At 55.1% G+C, this 16,074-nt stretch overlaps 1 protein-coding gene across 1 annotated transcript; it reads left to right on the top strand.

Annotated features, from left to right (window-relative positions):
- The first annotated feature begins 811 nt into the window (after positions 1-811).
- On the top strand, positions 812-3,132 carry PDXP (pyridoxal phosphatase). The gene is made up of 2 exons (XM_080576793.1): positions 812-1,485; positions 1,584-3,132. Exons 1-2 carry the CDS (start codon positions 897-899, stop codon positions 1,907-1,909), a joined length of 915 nt encoding a protein of 304 aa, XP_080432919.1. The 5' UTR covers positions 812-896; the 3' UTR covers positions 1,910-3,132.
- Positions 3,133-16,074: the final 12,942 nt, after the last annotated feature.

Raw genomic sequence — 16,074 nt, 5'->3', positions numbered from 1 at the left:
ACAGATATGGATATGGGTATTGGTATGGATAATGGATATGGATATGGGTATTGATATGTATATGGGTATGGATATAGATAGGGGAATGGGTATGGATATGGGTATTGGTATGGATATGGGTACGGATATGGGTATGGACATGGATACGGATATGGATATGGATATGTGTATGGGTATGGATATGGATGTGGGAATGGGTATGGATATGGATATGGGTATGGATAATGGATATGGATATGGGTATGGATATGGATACAGATATGGATATGGGTATTGATATGGATATGGGTATGGATATGTATATGGGTATGGATATGGGAATGGGTATGGATATGGGTATTGGTATGGGCATGGATATGGGTATGGATATGGGTATGGACATGGATACGGATATGGATATGGATATGTGTATGGATATGTGTATGGGTATGGACATGGATGTGGGAATGGGTATGGATATGGATGTGGGTATGGATAATGGATATGGATATGAATATGGGTATGGATATGGGTATGGATATGGGTATGGGTATGGACATGGATATGGGTATGGGTATGGACATGGATATGGATATGGGTATGGATATGGGTATGGATAATGGATATGGATATGAGTATGGGTATGGATATAGATACGGATATGGATATGGGTATGGACATGGATATGGGTATGGATATGTTGCAACTATATCCGGGGGGGCAAGATGGCGCCCGCGGGCCAGCGCTGCGGGGTACAGGGGGCGAGCGGCCATGCCGGGCGGGGAGGAGACGCCTCAGCCAATCCCCCTCCGCGCCCGGCCTCTGTCCCGCCCCCCGCCCGCCCTTCGGGGCAGCCGAGCGGGCGGCGCGGCCGCCAGTCGGGCGGGGCGGCGGGGCGGCGGAGCGGCGGCGGCGGCATGGCGAGCTGCCGGCGGCTGAGCGGCGCGGGGCTGCGGGAGGTGCTGGGCCCGGCGCAGGGGCTGCTCTTCGACTGCGACGGCGTGCTGTGGGCGGGCGAGCGGGCCGTGCCCGGCGCCCCGGAGCTGCTGGAGCGGCTGCAGCGCTGCGGCAAGGCCGCCCTCTTCGTCAGCAACAACAGCCGCCGCTCGGTGGCCGAGCTGGAGCTGCGCTTCAGCCGCCTGGGCTTCCGCGGGGTGCGGGCCGAGCACGTCTTCAGCTCGGCGCTGTGCTCCGCGCTCTTCCTGCGGCAGCGCCTCGGAGGAGATGGAGGAGGAGGAGGAGGAGGAGGAGGAGATGGCGGCGGCCTCGTCTTCGTGCTGGGCGGCGAGGGGCTGCGCGGCGAGGTGCGGGCCGCCGGCCTGCGCCTGGCGGGCGAGGGGGAGCCGGGGGGCGAGGCGGTGCGGGCCGTGCTGGTGGGCTACGACGAGGACTTCACCTTCGGCAAGCTGGCGCAGGCCTGCGGCTACCTGCGAGACCCCCGCTGCCTGCTGGTGGCCACCGACCCCGACCCCTGGCACCCGCTCAGCGACGGCCGGCGGACGCCCGGTGAGCCTCCGGAGGGTCGGGGTGCTGGCTTTGGCTGCCGTCCCGCGTGTCCCTCCCGGTGCTGAGCCGCTTTCCGCTGTGTCTTTCTCTTCCCCCAGGGACTGGCAGTCTCACAGCTGCGGTGGAAACGGCCTCGGGCCGCAAGGCGCTGGTGGTGGGCAAGCCCAACACCTACATGTTCGAGTGCATCGTGGAGCGCTTCGGCGTCGACCCGTCCCGCACCCTCATGGTGGGGGACCGCCTGGAGACGGATATCCTCTTCGGCAAGAACTGCGGGCTCTCCACCATCCTCACCCTGACGGGTGTCTCCCGCCTCGAAGAGGCGCAGGCCTACATGGCCAGCGACAGTGCCGCCGCCAAGGATATGGTGCCCCATTACTACGTGGACAGCATTGCAGACTTGATACCGGGCCTGGATGAGTAGCAGTCTTTACACGCGAGGGCAGAGGGGTCGGGTTCCCCATCCCAGATCTCCATCTGTTCCCATTTCTCTCTCACCGCCGTATTCCCTCAGTTCCCCGTTTCTTCACATTCCGGTACCCTTCTCTGGGGGCAGAAGGAGGGAGGGGCAGGGCTCAAGTTGCCTCCTTTCTGCTGAGAGCTGTCCGTGATGGACAGAGTCCTCTCCCTCATGTGCCAGCGTCTCTGGGAGAGAGCTGGAGGCCTTGAGGCTGACCTGGGGTCAAATCAGTGTTTCTGTACGGCCTCTCCCGCTGCAGGGGTTAGGGAACAGCTGTCTTATTTTTCTCTTAGATAACCAGTGGCGGCCTTTTACTGCTGTCCTTCCACTCGCGTAACTCTCGACTTTTGAGCTGCATCCCTGCAGCCCTTGTGGTAACCCCCTCCTTGCCAGGGGAGTAGCTGGTGTTCTCACCTGCCCAGCCTCCAGCGGTGCCAGGGCGTGTGGAAGGAGCGAGGAGCGTGCTGGAGCGATGGATGAGAGCATCTCTGCCTCCCACGAGCGGAAGAGAGCATCGCCTCGCCTCATCTCTTCTCTTCCCCTGTTCCTTAGATATGTTTCCCCTACCACCTCCTGCCCTGACTCGGTTAATAACTGTGCCAGTGTCTGTCTGAAGGACTGTAGAAAGGGAAGAGAGACTGTCCTTGTCCCTTTTTTTTTTTTTTTTGTGCCAAGCAACTCAGACAAGCTGTGACTGCGCACAGTGGGTCTGTGGTTGTACGTTGTTTTCAAGCACCCTTTTCCAAAGGGGCTGGTGAAGGAGAGAGGGCTACCAGACCTCAAAAGCACAGCAGGAGTGAACTGTACGACTCTCCCCTTCTTCCCCCCTCTCAGTGGATTTTGCCATGGTGTGGTGAGAGAAAAGGGCTGACGGGGGGGTGTCTGTGCTCCAGCTGCTGCTGTGCAGGTGAGATGTTGTTGGTATTGTCACTGCTGTGAATGTGTCGCAGCCCTCGAATCATTCCTTGCTGCTTCGTCTTTCTACGTTTTTTTTTTTATTTATTGATCTTAATTATCAGACTTATTTATTGTTCGAATATTGTATTATTTGTATAAATTATGCTGACTGTTTGCACCGAGGGGGCGGGGGACAGTTTATTCGGGCCTCCCTGACTGTCCACGTCCCGTGTTGATGTTCTTACACTCACCGTGTCTCTGTATATAATAAAGTGTGAGCGTAGGCTGGACATAGCCTCCTTTCTTCGCCTGTAGTCCCACCAAGATGAGAATGGCCTGGGTATCTGGGTGTAAGACTGCATTTGAAGCCCCTCATAAAGGAGCCAAATCCTTCCCTTTATTAAACCTCTTTAACAGCTGTTGCTGGTCACCAAGCTTCTCATGTCTTGCTTGAAAGATCAGCTGTTGAGATGAACAAACACCCTCAGTGTCAGTTACTGCTGTGTTAGCTCGTGTGGCAGAACCAGATGCAGCTTACTGGTGCTAGGATAATCCCACGTGTTGAATGTCTTTTTTTTTTTTCTGTTGTTGTTTAAGCCAAAATGACTTAGAGAACAGCCCTCCAAAACAGAACGACATCCGAAGAGCTCTCTGAAGACTGCCTGTCGTCTTAATTGGTCCCCTTTGTATGCATCTGTCTGTCCGTTTTGTGTCTGCCATCTCTAATTTGAAATCAAGAGGAATGGTACTTGTTTAATGAGCCTCTAATCACCTCTTGAATGACCAAGCAGAGCCAGAACCAAGATCTAATGTGTCTGCTAACTCCGGTTGCCTAATTAGATGGATACCCAGACCCCAAATCACTTTTCAGAGCTCTGTTGTACCAAATTCAAACTCGGAGCATTGCTGTTGAGCCCTCGGGCCACAGCTAGGCTGAGTTATTTACAGGTGCATACACACAGATGCACAGCAAGAACTTACCCTGGAGTTCCCTCCTTTTTTCTAGGGTGCTCCTAGGGGTTAATCCTTCGTGTGCTCTCTTCCTCATTCTCTCTGTCCTTGCCAGCTGTCGGGACCAGCAGATGGGTTTGGAGGCTGTGGGCTCCCAGGCTGGTACACCAGGAAATAGGAGGGAATCCGGTAGCTAACTGGTTCCTAACAGCCCAGCAGCCTGCGTTTGGGCACTCCCTTGACTTCGGACTTTCCTTGGGATCTTGAATGGTGAAGCTTGGAGAGCAGGGTGGTTTTTTTCCCTGCTGTTGCTGCTGAAAATAGCTCCTGGCCCTTTTCCCTAAATGGATGGTGGCTGACCAGTATCCCTCATGGCTGTGCTTTTGATCTGATGGACCTCTCCCTGGGGGCTTTGCTGTGTAGCAGAGGTGGGCTGGGAGCAGAAGAATAGGCTTTACCTGGCCTACCCTCGGTGCCTCACATCACCGAGGCCACCAGGAAGGAGTCCTCTACGAGCTGCTTCTCCCCGACGATGGAAGCAGAGGGACCAGTGCTGCCTCCAGCCGCTGGGCTGCTCTGTTGAGCCCTGCGTGGGGCTGAGAGCAGCAATATAGGGATCCACCAGACCTGCCAGGCTGCTTTTCTGTGGCTTCCCTCCGCTATCCTCCTGCACGAAGGTGAGAATGAGCAGACCTTCCTAGAAAACAGACTGGAAGACCCCCTCCCGGTGTCCCTGAGGGGTGGTGAGCTCTCCATCCAAGCCCGTCAGATATCATTCAGCTTGCGTTAAAGCCTCTGGTGCCGAGGGGTCTAGGATCCCCAGGGGGATCAGTCGTTTAAACTGAAATAAGCGATGGCTTCTGCCTAGGTAGGCTGATCTATTCATCTAAAGCAGTTTTACTTCTTGGGCTGAGTGCTTAGAGAAACGGTGCAGCTGCCAGGGAGAACAGGGCTGTGGAAGCGCATGGGAGGGTGGAACGGATGGGGGGGGCTTGTTTTGGCGTAGAGAACAGCTTTCATCTCCTCTCCTGAAAGCTGCAGCATCCTTGCCTGCTGTGCAATAAAGACAGCACCCCTGCAAGGCGTGTGGCAGCCGTTCAGTTATCCAAGGAGCCCAGCATCCATGTGTAAGTGCTGTTACTGTGGCAACCCCTGGCTGCTGGTGGTAGCAGCAACCCGCAGAGCATCGCCTGCCCAGGGCAAGGCGCGGGGAGAGGCAAGGGATGCAGCATACGTGACTTGAAGGCAGGTAACCTGGAAGCAATCCCTGTGTGCTCCTCCGTGGCTGTCTGCTCCTTTCCTCTGCTGCTTCGGGACCTCTGGCTGGGCAGCTCTCACCAGCCTGACTTCTAGGGCACCAAGGCTTTGGCAGCCTGGTGTCCCCTAGTTTGAAACGTTCCTCACCGTGCTCCTGTTTTCCTGGGATCCGTAGGACCTCCTGGGACCTCCGGAGGCCCCCTGCTCCAGCCACCCAGAGCAGGCTGCCCAGGACCACGTCCAGGTGGCTTTTGGAGATCTCCAAGCAGGGAGAGTCCACAGCCTCTCTGGGCAGCCTGTGCCGGAGCCCTGTTACCCACCCAGTGAAGAAATGCTGCCTGGTGGTCAGAGGGAGCCTCCCATGCCCCAGTTTGTGCCCACTGTTTCTTTTCCCCTTGCACTGGGCACCACTGAAAAAATAAGAGGGGAAGGATTTCTTCCCTTGACCTGCCGGTAACTCCTCCTAATGCAGCCCAGGACACCAATACCCACTTTTTGGTAAAATATGGTTGTGCCTGCCCGCGTGCAGGACTTTGCATTTCCCCGTGTTGAACTTCACGGGGTTCCTCTCGGCCCGTTTCTCCAGCTCGCCGAGGTTCCTCTGGATGGCAGCACAACCCGCTGCTGTGGCAGCTGCTCCTCCCGGTTTTGTGTCATGTTGCTGAGGAAGCATTCTGCTCCATCACGCAGATGGCTAACAATGAGGTAAAACAGGACTGGGGCGCCCGTACTGACCCCTGGGGTACAGCACTCGTTACTGGCCTCCAGCTAGGCTTCTTGCCACCGATCACCACCCTCCGGGCTTGTCTGTTCAACCAGTCTTTGATCCACCTCGCCGTCTGTTCATCCAGCCTGTACTTTAACTGCTCCTCCATAAGGATCTTAGGAGAGACAATATCAAAGGGACTTACTGAAGTCCAGGCAGGCAGTATCCGTGCTTTCCCCTCATCTACCATGTCAGTCATTTCATCACAGAAGCTTATCAGGTTGGTCAAACGACAAACGCTGCAGGAAGATACGGGTCTAAAGATATTAATCAGTGAGCAGATGCCTGTAATATGAGCAACTAATAATCACCTCGGCTGGGATGTTGGTAGCGTTCAGCCACATGACCTGCTAGGAGAAAGGGAAGGATCTGGAAGGTGTTAGGACTGGCAGGATCGAGGAGGTTTGTTTTTTTTTTTTTTTTTTTTTGCATGGGAAAGTTCCTCCGGAGCCAAGAGAGGCTCATGATCCGAGGAACTCGCTCGGTACTCGTCCAACCTGATGCGAGGCTCCCCCTTTGCCAGAGCAGGCACCTCAGGCACCACCCTGTCCTGCAGCACGGGGCGCAGGGAGGAGGAGGCGAGGAGCAGCAGCCTGTTACTGCCTGCCCCGAGAGGCAGCAGCCAGCGTTTGCTCTTCCTCCAGCAGCACGGTGTGTAAGGAGTCTCCTCTGCTGCGCAGGTAGCCTCTCCTCACCCCCTTCACAAGGTGTTGTCCCCTCCTCCATGTCCTGCAGGTGTCTGGGTGCCTCACTGCCATCCCCGTGTCGTTGTACGTTCCTTCCTTATTGCCTTTCCTTTCACAGTGTGGACTCTGACCCCAGCAAACTCACCCAGCCTGCAACTTGCACAGCTTTGCACGTACGGGAACTGCTGCTGTACTCTCAGGCTTTGCTGGGAATTGTGCACAGATGATGTATTGGAAGTGCTCCTGGTCGACAAGCTAGCTCGGCTCTCCATGTAACCCCCTGTGAGACGCTGAACCAGTTGAGAACAATTAAAAGCCATTAATAACCTCCCCAGTTTAGAGAGTTTTATCAGCCTTTGTAGCTTCAGTGAACCACCGCAGCCAAGCACAGGCAGCTCCGTAAGGCCTGAGCGTGGAAAAAAGGGAGGTGATGCAAGGAACAAACCCGGATTGCCTGGTCTGCGACCATCCGAGTTGTCCTGCCCGGTGGCTGTGATTTAGTCACCCGAAGCGAGTCGGGTGCTGCTTGCTGTTTCCTCAAGGTGCTCTCCGCTGTTGTACAAGTTAGGGAGTCTTAGAGAATCCCCCCTGCTATAACCACGTCGGCTGTGGTCCTGGCCAGGTGCCCTTTCTCCATGAAGCAGAGGTGTTCCTGACTTAGCGTCCTTCGGCCCTAATGCGTTGAGGTTGCTGATTCAGCCGCCGTTGAGCAGGGCCCAGAAGCGGCGTGGAGCCGTGCCAGCCCCTGTTCGTGCGCTCACCAAATTTTGGAGGTGGAAATGTGAAGGATGGCACCACGCTCCCGTTCGGCACGCCGGCACAACCGCCTGCCTGCACGGCCTGGGTCACACGGAGACTGGCACGTCCCGTGGGGTGGGCAGGTCCTACAGCTCCCTCGGGGGGTTTAGGCTGAGCTTCCTGGTGCTCACTGCCTTGTAATCCACCACAGGCAGTCTCTTTCGTTGCCTTCCCCCAGAGGTTTCTGGGGTGAAAGGGCTTGTGTCGTGGAGCAATGCCACGCTGCGTTTGCCTCCTGTTTGGCCTGTTGAGGATGCCCAACTCCTGTTGAGCATCCTTGTCTGTTCCTTGTCTCTTGATGCTGTGCCAGGTGCAGTAAGTAAATCAGACATCACAAGCAAGCCGTCTGTCTAGGGCTCTCACTCTCCCATCTCCCAGGCCATTGTTCCCTAGGCTGAAAATAAATCTAGGAGTAGAGGATAACTTCTGGCTTGTGTTCCCATTAGGCTTTCTGGGGTGAAATTCTCATTGATTTCATGATATTCCTGTCAAATTCTCTCTTCCCTGTCTTTCTGTTGTAACTCTGCTGCCTGTCATTTCCTTGCACACACGGAGGGTAAGCTGTGAATCCCTGCCACCATCCATCCTGCCAGACACCACTCTTCCCCTGTCCTTTAACAGAGGCCTCGGTGTTGGGCACGGCAAGAGGCAAAACAAATGAAATTGAATAGAAAGAAGTTATGCCTCTTGCAATTGCTTTCCAGCAGACCTCACTCTCCCTGCTGCCTGAGCCTCCTGTCTGCCTGTCTGTCAGGTCGCACGTCAGAGTTGCTCCGTGACTCTGCACACCCAGCCCAAGCCGGTGCTGCCTGCAAAACGCTCCATTATTTCCGCATCACCCCAAGGCTCGGTGAGAGGCATGCTGAATTTCGGCTGTTTCTCGGGGGCCAGCTTCTCTCACTGGCCCTTGTCAGCACAGCGGGGCCCCTAACTGCTGCTCCCTCCCAGCTCCGTTTGGCAGGGGCTCGCTCGCCCAAGTTTCTCAGCTCAGGAGGGCCGGTGGCCAGCGGGGCTGCATCCCGGGGAGAAAGCGTCGCGCGATGCAGCCAGCAGCCCCGCGGGCTGGCTCCAAGTCACGGCTGCCCTTTGTGTGCACTTAATCAGCTCCGGCTGCGGCTGCCTGCAGCAGCTGGCATCTGCTGCCCTGCCTCCCGTTGCTCTTAGCGGGGCCTCACCTCGGCCTGCGTCCCCCATCGGCTCTGCTCTGGCTGCCGGGGCCCGATCCGTGGTGTTACAGCGCTGGGGGATGTTCCTTGCTGGGAGTCGTGGTGTTCCCAGCAGCACAAAGCCCAAAAGGCTGAAAGATGTCGTATATTTAAAAAAAAAAAAAAAAAAAAAAGCAAAGCAGTGCATTTCCCATTTCAGCCTCTTGGAGGGATCAAAGAGTATCTTGTCTTTAGAAACATTCCCATAAAGTTAAATATATATATATATAACCCTAACCCTAACCCTATATATATATATATTTAACTTTATGGGAATGTTTCTAAAGATAAGATACTCTTTATATATATATATACACACACACATATATATGTATGTGTGTATATATATATATATATATATATAAAAGCTTGGCTATTAACCACAGAGCAAGCCCTGCTTTTCACCTTCCCCTGGGACTCATCCCTCCCTGGCACCGCAAGCACCGGCTGTGAGCAGCTCCTGCCTGCCATGGGGCTGGTCTGAGACGCCCTTCCCCAGGCACGTGGAGCACAGGGGGGCCCTGCAAGCCCACAAGGACGTTGCTCTGCCTTTGGCAGACCTCTGCAGGTCAAAAAAATGAGAAAGCAACCTTTTGTGAGCCATTTGCAAGACCCCCCAAACCCCTTCCTGCTCTGAAAAGGGTTAGTGCATGTTGGCCCAGGAAACCAGGCCACCCCATCACTGGCAGATCTCACCCCTGCCCAGCACACTGCTTGCAGAAAGTCTGCTTAGTCTGCTTTTTTTTTTCTTTTTTTTTTTTGGAAAGCCTGCTTTATTTTTCGGAAAGCCTGCCTTTTTTCAGAAAGCATCCCATTTCCCCGCAGGCGGTATCACTCTGAGCTAGCAGCCACCTTCCTGGGCGCACGAGGTGCTGGCATCCTCACCAGCTTCTGCTTCTGAGGACAGCAGCGCTGACCCAAGCATCTTGGTTTCATTCTGAGGGGTACAACATCCATCCATCCCCCAGCTGAGCTGAGAAGCATCCTGACCTTCTCGCAGCGCTTCCAGGGACCAGGGGAGGTCAAACTCTGGAGTTAGCGGGGAGCTGTGTTGCTGCAGTGCTTTCCGGCCCAGCTGCAAGCTGTTGGGCAGGGATCCCCTCCTGTCCAGGGCCGTTTTCATCCTCCCACCGTGCAGTAAACGTGGTGCTGGAGCTCCGGTTTCCCAAAGTGGGAATGGTGACTCCACAGGGAGCTGGTCAGCATCCAGGGCCAGTCCTCGAGAGCGTCACAGCTTGCTGGCCTCAGTTTAATGCTCAGGCTTCAATGCATGCAGGAACCAGGAGCAAGAGGTTGGTTTATCCCAAAAGAGATCCTCCAAATCAAGAAAGGCTCCTCTCCCCATGCCCTCTTGCTCCTTTGCCGCTCCCTCCTGTAATTCTGGAGCTGTCGTTCATGCCACAAAATCCTCCTCTACAAAACCCTCGTCTCAGGCCTGCCTGAGCCCTCAGGCCTTCACGAAAGGTACCCGAGGTGGGTATTTTGCAACGCCGATCCTCTAACAGCTTGCAGCACCTAAAGATTATCTCAGTCTGGGCTATTAGAAGCTCGCAGGGCTTCCCTGGCTGGTCTGAGAACCTGAGGAGGTGGTTTTCAGGAAGCCTCGGTCTGACAGACATTGCAGACACAAGAAGAGATGAAGGCTGGGGCCCACTGAGACCAGATCCCTCCAGATCCCTCGTGATCTGTCCCAGGGATCTGGGGAAGGGTATCAGTCCCTGGGGGTCTGGGCAGCAGGGACAGGGCTGCCACCACCCTTGGTGGCCCTCCTTGGAGGGTCCTGCCTGGTGTGTCGAGCTCCTCCGTGAGGGACGGTGTGGCCCATCGAGCCGGCCAGGGAGCAGCCTCGCCCTGTTGCCTCCATGCCCCCCCAAGCAGAGGGGCTGGGACACCGAGGATGGCCCATAATAAGGCCCCGTGCGGAGGGAGGCCCCGTCGCTCTCTGCTGCTTTTCCTTCTCTTTACCCCAAACAAACAGCCTGCCACAAAGCGAGACAGACGCCTTTGTTGTGCGCTGTCAGGACGGCATTTCTCCCTGCGTCTCGTCTCGTCAGGGGCCTGTCCGGTCCCCGAGGGCCTCGGGGAGCCCTGGCACACAGCACCCGTCCTTGCGGACAATGCTATTGTTAGGAAGGGGTGCACTGCGGGGGCTGGGGCTGTTTCTCCCTGCATGTTTCTCTCTAGGAAATTCACAGACGGAGCCTGCTTGCCCATAGACCTCCCTCCCCAATAGCTCTTCTCCAAAACAGACACCAGCCTTGGCTCTCACCCAGGGGTGTGTGTGGGGGTGTGTGTGTGCTTTCTGGACCACCCCACATGCCCCCGGGGGACACAGAGCAGCGTCTTTCCACCAAAACTGAGCTCAGAGGAGGAAGCCTTCCCTTGGGGCTGGGAGCAGAAGCCCAGCAGGGAGCTCACACTGCTCCAACCCCACCTCTGCACCCACAGTACTCCTCGCAGGGGAGGAAGAGCATTATATTGCAGCTTGAGCCCCCCCTCATTACATGAGCACAGAGGCCAGGAGAACCTCCTTAATTCTTCCTACAGGGCTCATCCAAAACAGCCGGGCTGTTTGCAGGCCTTCTACACTGGGAGAGAAGAGCAGGCTTCGTGCTGCGAGCAGCACTTGCCACCAAATCACTGGCACATGGGTGCTGCAGGTCAGCTTCGTCCCCTCTTCCCCCAGGCTCCTGCTGTGAGGAGGCCAAGCAGAAGTGGATATTATGTCTAACCAGCCCCCTGTCCCAGCTGTGACCCTGCTCCCTATCAAAACGTCATTCAAACGGTAGCCTCTGGGCCATCGGTGCTTAGTAAAATCCTGGAGGTTGTCCCACAGGCAAGCCCTGAGGTCCATGCACATGGCGAGGCAGTCAGTTGGCACGTCAAGGTCTGCACCCCAGCCAACTCAGGAGTGTGTCAATGCTCATTCTTGATGTCTATCATAACAACACTAAGGATCCCATACAGCGATGCTGTGCTGTTTGCTTCGGTGCTAAGTGCATCAACATGCTTCCCTCCCTTCTCCCAAGCCTCCCAGCCATGCTGGGATGAGAGCCGGGCTTCCTTCCAGAAAAATGCGATGGATGGAGGCTGAGGAGCCCAGTTCTGCACCTGGGTCCCCTTGCGAGGGGGCTGGAGCCAGCAGCATGGCAGGGGATAACGCACCCCAGCACCTCCCGCTGCCTCCAAGCCGCGATAGCATCGGAGCGGAGCACCCTGCACTTTCTCTCCCCGAGCAGCACGTCTGGTCCGCCCGCCACACCTCGGGGAAGGGAGGGAGCCCAGCCCTGCCGAAACATCCTCCTCTTCCAGCAGCTCCTAAAAAAAACTATTCAAGGGAACCTCTTTCTTCGGGACCATCATTGCAGACTCGTTTTTACGCGCATCGCTTGCTGAAAAACAGCAAGCGGCTGAGTTTCGGTCTCCAGGGTGTTGCAGGAGAAACGTGCCTTTATTCCACAAGCACACTGCTCCAGAGCCCTGGCTCTTGGGAGAGCTGAAACCGGCACCTGGGCTGCCCCGACATGTTCGAGCACAGCACCCACTTGCAATCTGCATATTAAACACAGCAAACAAACCTCTGCCCGGCATGTCTCAAAAGTCGCTTTTGCAGACAGCAACCCGAGACGGGTAATATGCCTCAGCGGGTAGTTTCTAGGCTTGAAATAGGCTTAATAAATGGCAGGTTTCTTTGCTACTGCAAGGATGCTGGTTTGGGTATTACAGCAGTGCGGAGACGGTGATCACAGCCAGTCCGTAGCCTGCAGCTCTCCTGCATGTCAGTAACAACATACCCGAGCCTCCAGCAGCAAGCGGGGAGTTGCATTTTCTTTCCCTTGCACACCCAGTGCCAACCATTAGCCCAGGAATACTACTTACCTAAAGCACGGGGTCATATTTTAGCAAAATATTGCCTTTTTCTCCTGCAGTGCTTGCAACGGACTGGTGTTGCCGGCCCTCTGGGTGGCATTAGCCAACATCCAGCCAAGCGGTGGCAATCCTTTCCCCTCTAGAGTCAGTGTCTGCTGAGCTTGTAGGTCTGCTTTCGAAACACGTCATTTCTTAAAGTTCAGGTTTGAGGGCTTGCCTGCAGTGCCTGCACAGCCTGAACAGCGCATGCTGCACCCCAACACTTCTACTTTTTTATCCTTCTGCTTCTTTAACTGTATTTATTTAAAGAAAAATGGAAATTCAATGCACCGGCCTGAATTCAATTTCCCATTTCTTTTCAAAAGCAAATTATCAGTTTCAAAGTGCGTGGCAGAGTTGGACGAGGTCCCTAACTGTACTTTGCCTGCAGGAGAGCTCATATCTCCTCCTGCTTATCTCCCGGCCCTCCCTGCGCTGCAGTGCCGGTCTGGTTCAGCAGCTGCTGCCCTACATGACGCAAGGCTTCTCCACCTGCGTTTGCAGCTGAGGGAATCCCTCTATGTACAACAACCACCTGGGCCAGGCTGTGTCACTGCCAGCAACATCCTTGTGTCCAAAACAAGGAGGTCCTTTCCTAAAGCACCCGGCCACCTTTGCTTGCATTGCTTTGCTTTTACTTGCCACCCTGTGCCAAGTGCCCCTAAACCAAAATGCAAGCAGCACAAAGCCTCCACAACCAGTCACCGTGTTGCTGGCTTTAAAGATCTGCTAACTCCACCGCTTCCGTGGAGTCAGGCTCCTTCATGCCTGAGTTAATCGAAGGCTTGGTTTTTTTTTGCTGTACCATCACTATTTCTAGCACCGTCAGTGGCTTCTCACTGTACTTGCATGCTAGGAAAGCACTCAAATGGCTCGGGACAATGATCTCCATGGGCTGGCATGGGGTGATCCGTGCTGCCCATCTGCAGCCCAGCACCCGGCCGGGAAGCTGAGCCCAACCTGCAGCCACAGGGAGCCCACCCCAGCCAGGAGACCAGCTGCACAAACCAGGCTGTGCCCCGAGGGGGTTCATCGCCCGGAGGTGAGATGGAGCCCGATGTGAGCTCCTCATGGTGGAGGTGTGGGGGTGTAGGTGGGGAGCACCGATTTGGGAAACTCCCCGGCCGTGCTTTGAGGTGTGTCCAACACATCCCAATGTCATTAGCGTGAGCAGGACTCATCCCCGCTTCCCCAAGCTGTAATTTCAGGCTCTCTCAGATAAATCAGCATGCCCAGGTACCATTTGATAACGTTTGTGGAATTATCTTCACCACCGGGGAACATATTTCCATACTGATTTAATGAAAGCAGAGATTCCGGAGTCAGCAAGAGCAGGAGCCTTACAAGCAACTCTCGTTCCAGGAAACTGAATGTGGTTGGAAACATTTCAGCAGGAAAGCTTGAGAGATCCTGCTGTGGCTCATTGAAGATGTGAGGCTTGGAGTCTGCGAGATAATAAACCCGAGTTTAGTGCACCTAATCCTGAATTCAAAAAACCACAGCTCACGTAACACAAAGTGGATGAACAGGTAAAAAGATGCTCTCCCAGTGGAAAGATGTTGCAAATAAATCACTGAGGGAATAATTGCTGCCTAAACAGGCCTTTGCCAGCTGGGGAGTGATGTGTACAGGTGGACCTTGCTCACGTAGTCCACGGGCTTTTCGGCCAGGCCCTTCTCCAGTTCTCCAAGGTCATGACTCAGGATGCCCAGTCCATCACTGCTTCCTTCATAAGCAGATTTGGGGGCAGATCTTCCTTCTTCTGCTTCAAACGCTTGCCTGACCAGGATATTTCTTCAGCAGCTGCCAAACCACCTTGGTTAGAGCCACCCAACAGCTCAACCCAATGCACAGCAGGTCGGCTCAACCCCTTAGCTTGCAGTAGCTGGACTCCAGCCCTCAGCACGCAGGATCTGTCCAGGTATGCTGATCCATAGCAATGCCTATCAGCAAGGCCAGAAGGCAGACCTTCAATCAAAGCTACCCGCAGTGATGAAACTCACCTTTAGCAATCGTGTTTCCCACTTCAGCCCAAGCTGAATTACAGCCTGGACGTTAGGAAGGGTGGGGATGGCCATGAGGGAAGCTGGAAGCTCAAGGAACGGTGCCACCTCAGCATGGAGAGCTCAGCACAGGTGCTTTTGGCATCAAGCTGAGGCTCTGAGGGAAGAGCTACGATGAAAACCATGGGCAACCCAGCAACAGACGGGGGTCTGGTTCCTTCTACAGGAACGGTGGGGTCACAGCCAGCATCAAAGGAGGATCTCAGGCCCCAGAGGCAGCAGCAATTGTTTGAGGATTGTCTGAGATTTCTCACCAGCAAGGGCAATTTGCGCTTTCCAAAGAGGAGCGAGGAGACAGGGACATTGTGCAAGGAAAGGGCTAACGAGAGGGCAGCGAGTCGCTCCAGGAGCCAGGCTGCCTCTGAAGCATGAGCCACAGGGGAGGTGCCCCGGGTCAGGACCTTAGTGGGATGCCCAACTCCTAACACAGGACATGCTTGGCAAGGTCTCCCGTTGCTATGATTTCTGGCCTCATGCTCACGTAGATATGAATTTGATCTGCCCCTGCCACAGCAGGCGGCTCTCCCATCTTCCCTTCTCCTGGCCCCATGCTGTCAGGAACATCACAGCCTGGAAAAAGCAGGTGCAGTTGTAGATACCACCTGCCTCACACTCTTAAGCAGAGCTCAAGGGCTGCTGAAGTAGTATCCCACAGGGAATGCTCCCTTCTCCATATCTGCGGCTCTCTATGGCCAAAGAGCTTGGCGTGGCCAAGGGCACTGTTCGCAGCAACAGCATAAGGTCAGCTCACTCCCTTTGGCTTGGATAAAGATGACCTTTTGCTTCCCAAGATCCGATAAAGATCAGCATCTCTCCCTGTAATAAAAGGGAAGGGTCTGCAGTGCAGTGCAGGAAAGCTCTCCTGGTGAGGAAGAGCCTGGCTGGAAGGCTGGAGGAGAAGAGACCCACACCACCGCTGAGCTCCCCCAGAGCAGGACAATCCTGTGCCATCAAGGTCTGCTGTGACCTGTCTTCATCTTCCTCGCCTCCATCCTTAGCAGACTGAATGTGCTGATAACCATTCCCCTGGTGGCTGACCAGCCACACGCTGGTAAGGACTGAGGTGATGGGAGGTGAAGATTACCAGCTCTAACAAGCCTGGCTCTGCCTTTCTCAACCCACAGCGGCCCTTCCTGTGCCAGTTCTCTCCCAAAAATAACGGGCAAGCACCTTTGCATCCTCACTGTGGTGGAACGGGTGGCAGGGACCTTCCTTGAATTCAGCTGTACCTCGTAAGGAGCTTGGATCCTCGTAAGGATCCTGGAGCTTTGGGTTTTGTCACCTATCGCTGCTCCAGCCAAGTGGTAGGAAGGACAACACGGCATTGTGCCAGTGCAGGTAGCCCACTGGTAGCCCTACAGGCAATGGGACGCCCCATAGGCCCCTTTCCTGCTGGTAGAGCCTGTGCCAAACTGCAAGAGGGGATATTCCTGTTGTGCTAATGTCAGGCATTTAGTTCAGGGCTCCTCTAAAGCCAGCAGAGCGCCCTGGTCTTCCAACAGACAAGCATGGGCCGCCCAAGGGAGACTCAGGTCTAAAGGCTGAAATGCCTTGATGTGAACAACCCTTCCAGCATCTCCTCTGAGGTGATATTCCC

Source organism: Anser brachyrhynchus (genome assembly GCF_964034855.1).
Source record: "Anser brachyrhynchus genome assembly, chromosome: 1".
NCBI lineage: Eukaryota > Metazoa > Chordata > Aves > Anseriformes > Anatidae > Anser > Anser brachyrhynchus.
This window is presented reverse-complemented; position numbering and strand designations above follow the sequence as displayed.

Coding starts and splice junctions, on each gene's coding strand:
- PDXP (XM_080576793.1), top strand. CDS start 897: ATGGCGAGCTGCCGGCGGCTGAGCGGCGCGGGGCTGCGGGAGGTGCTG. Junction 1,486..1,583: donor CGACGGCCGGCGGACGCCCG/GTGAGCCTCCGG, acceptor CTCTTCCCCCAG/GGACTGGCAGTCTCACAGCT.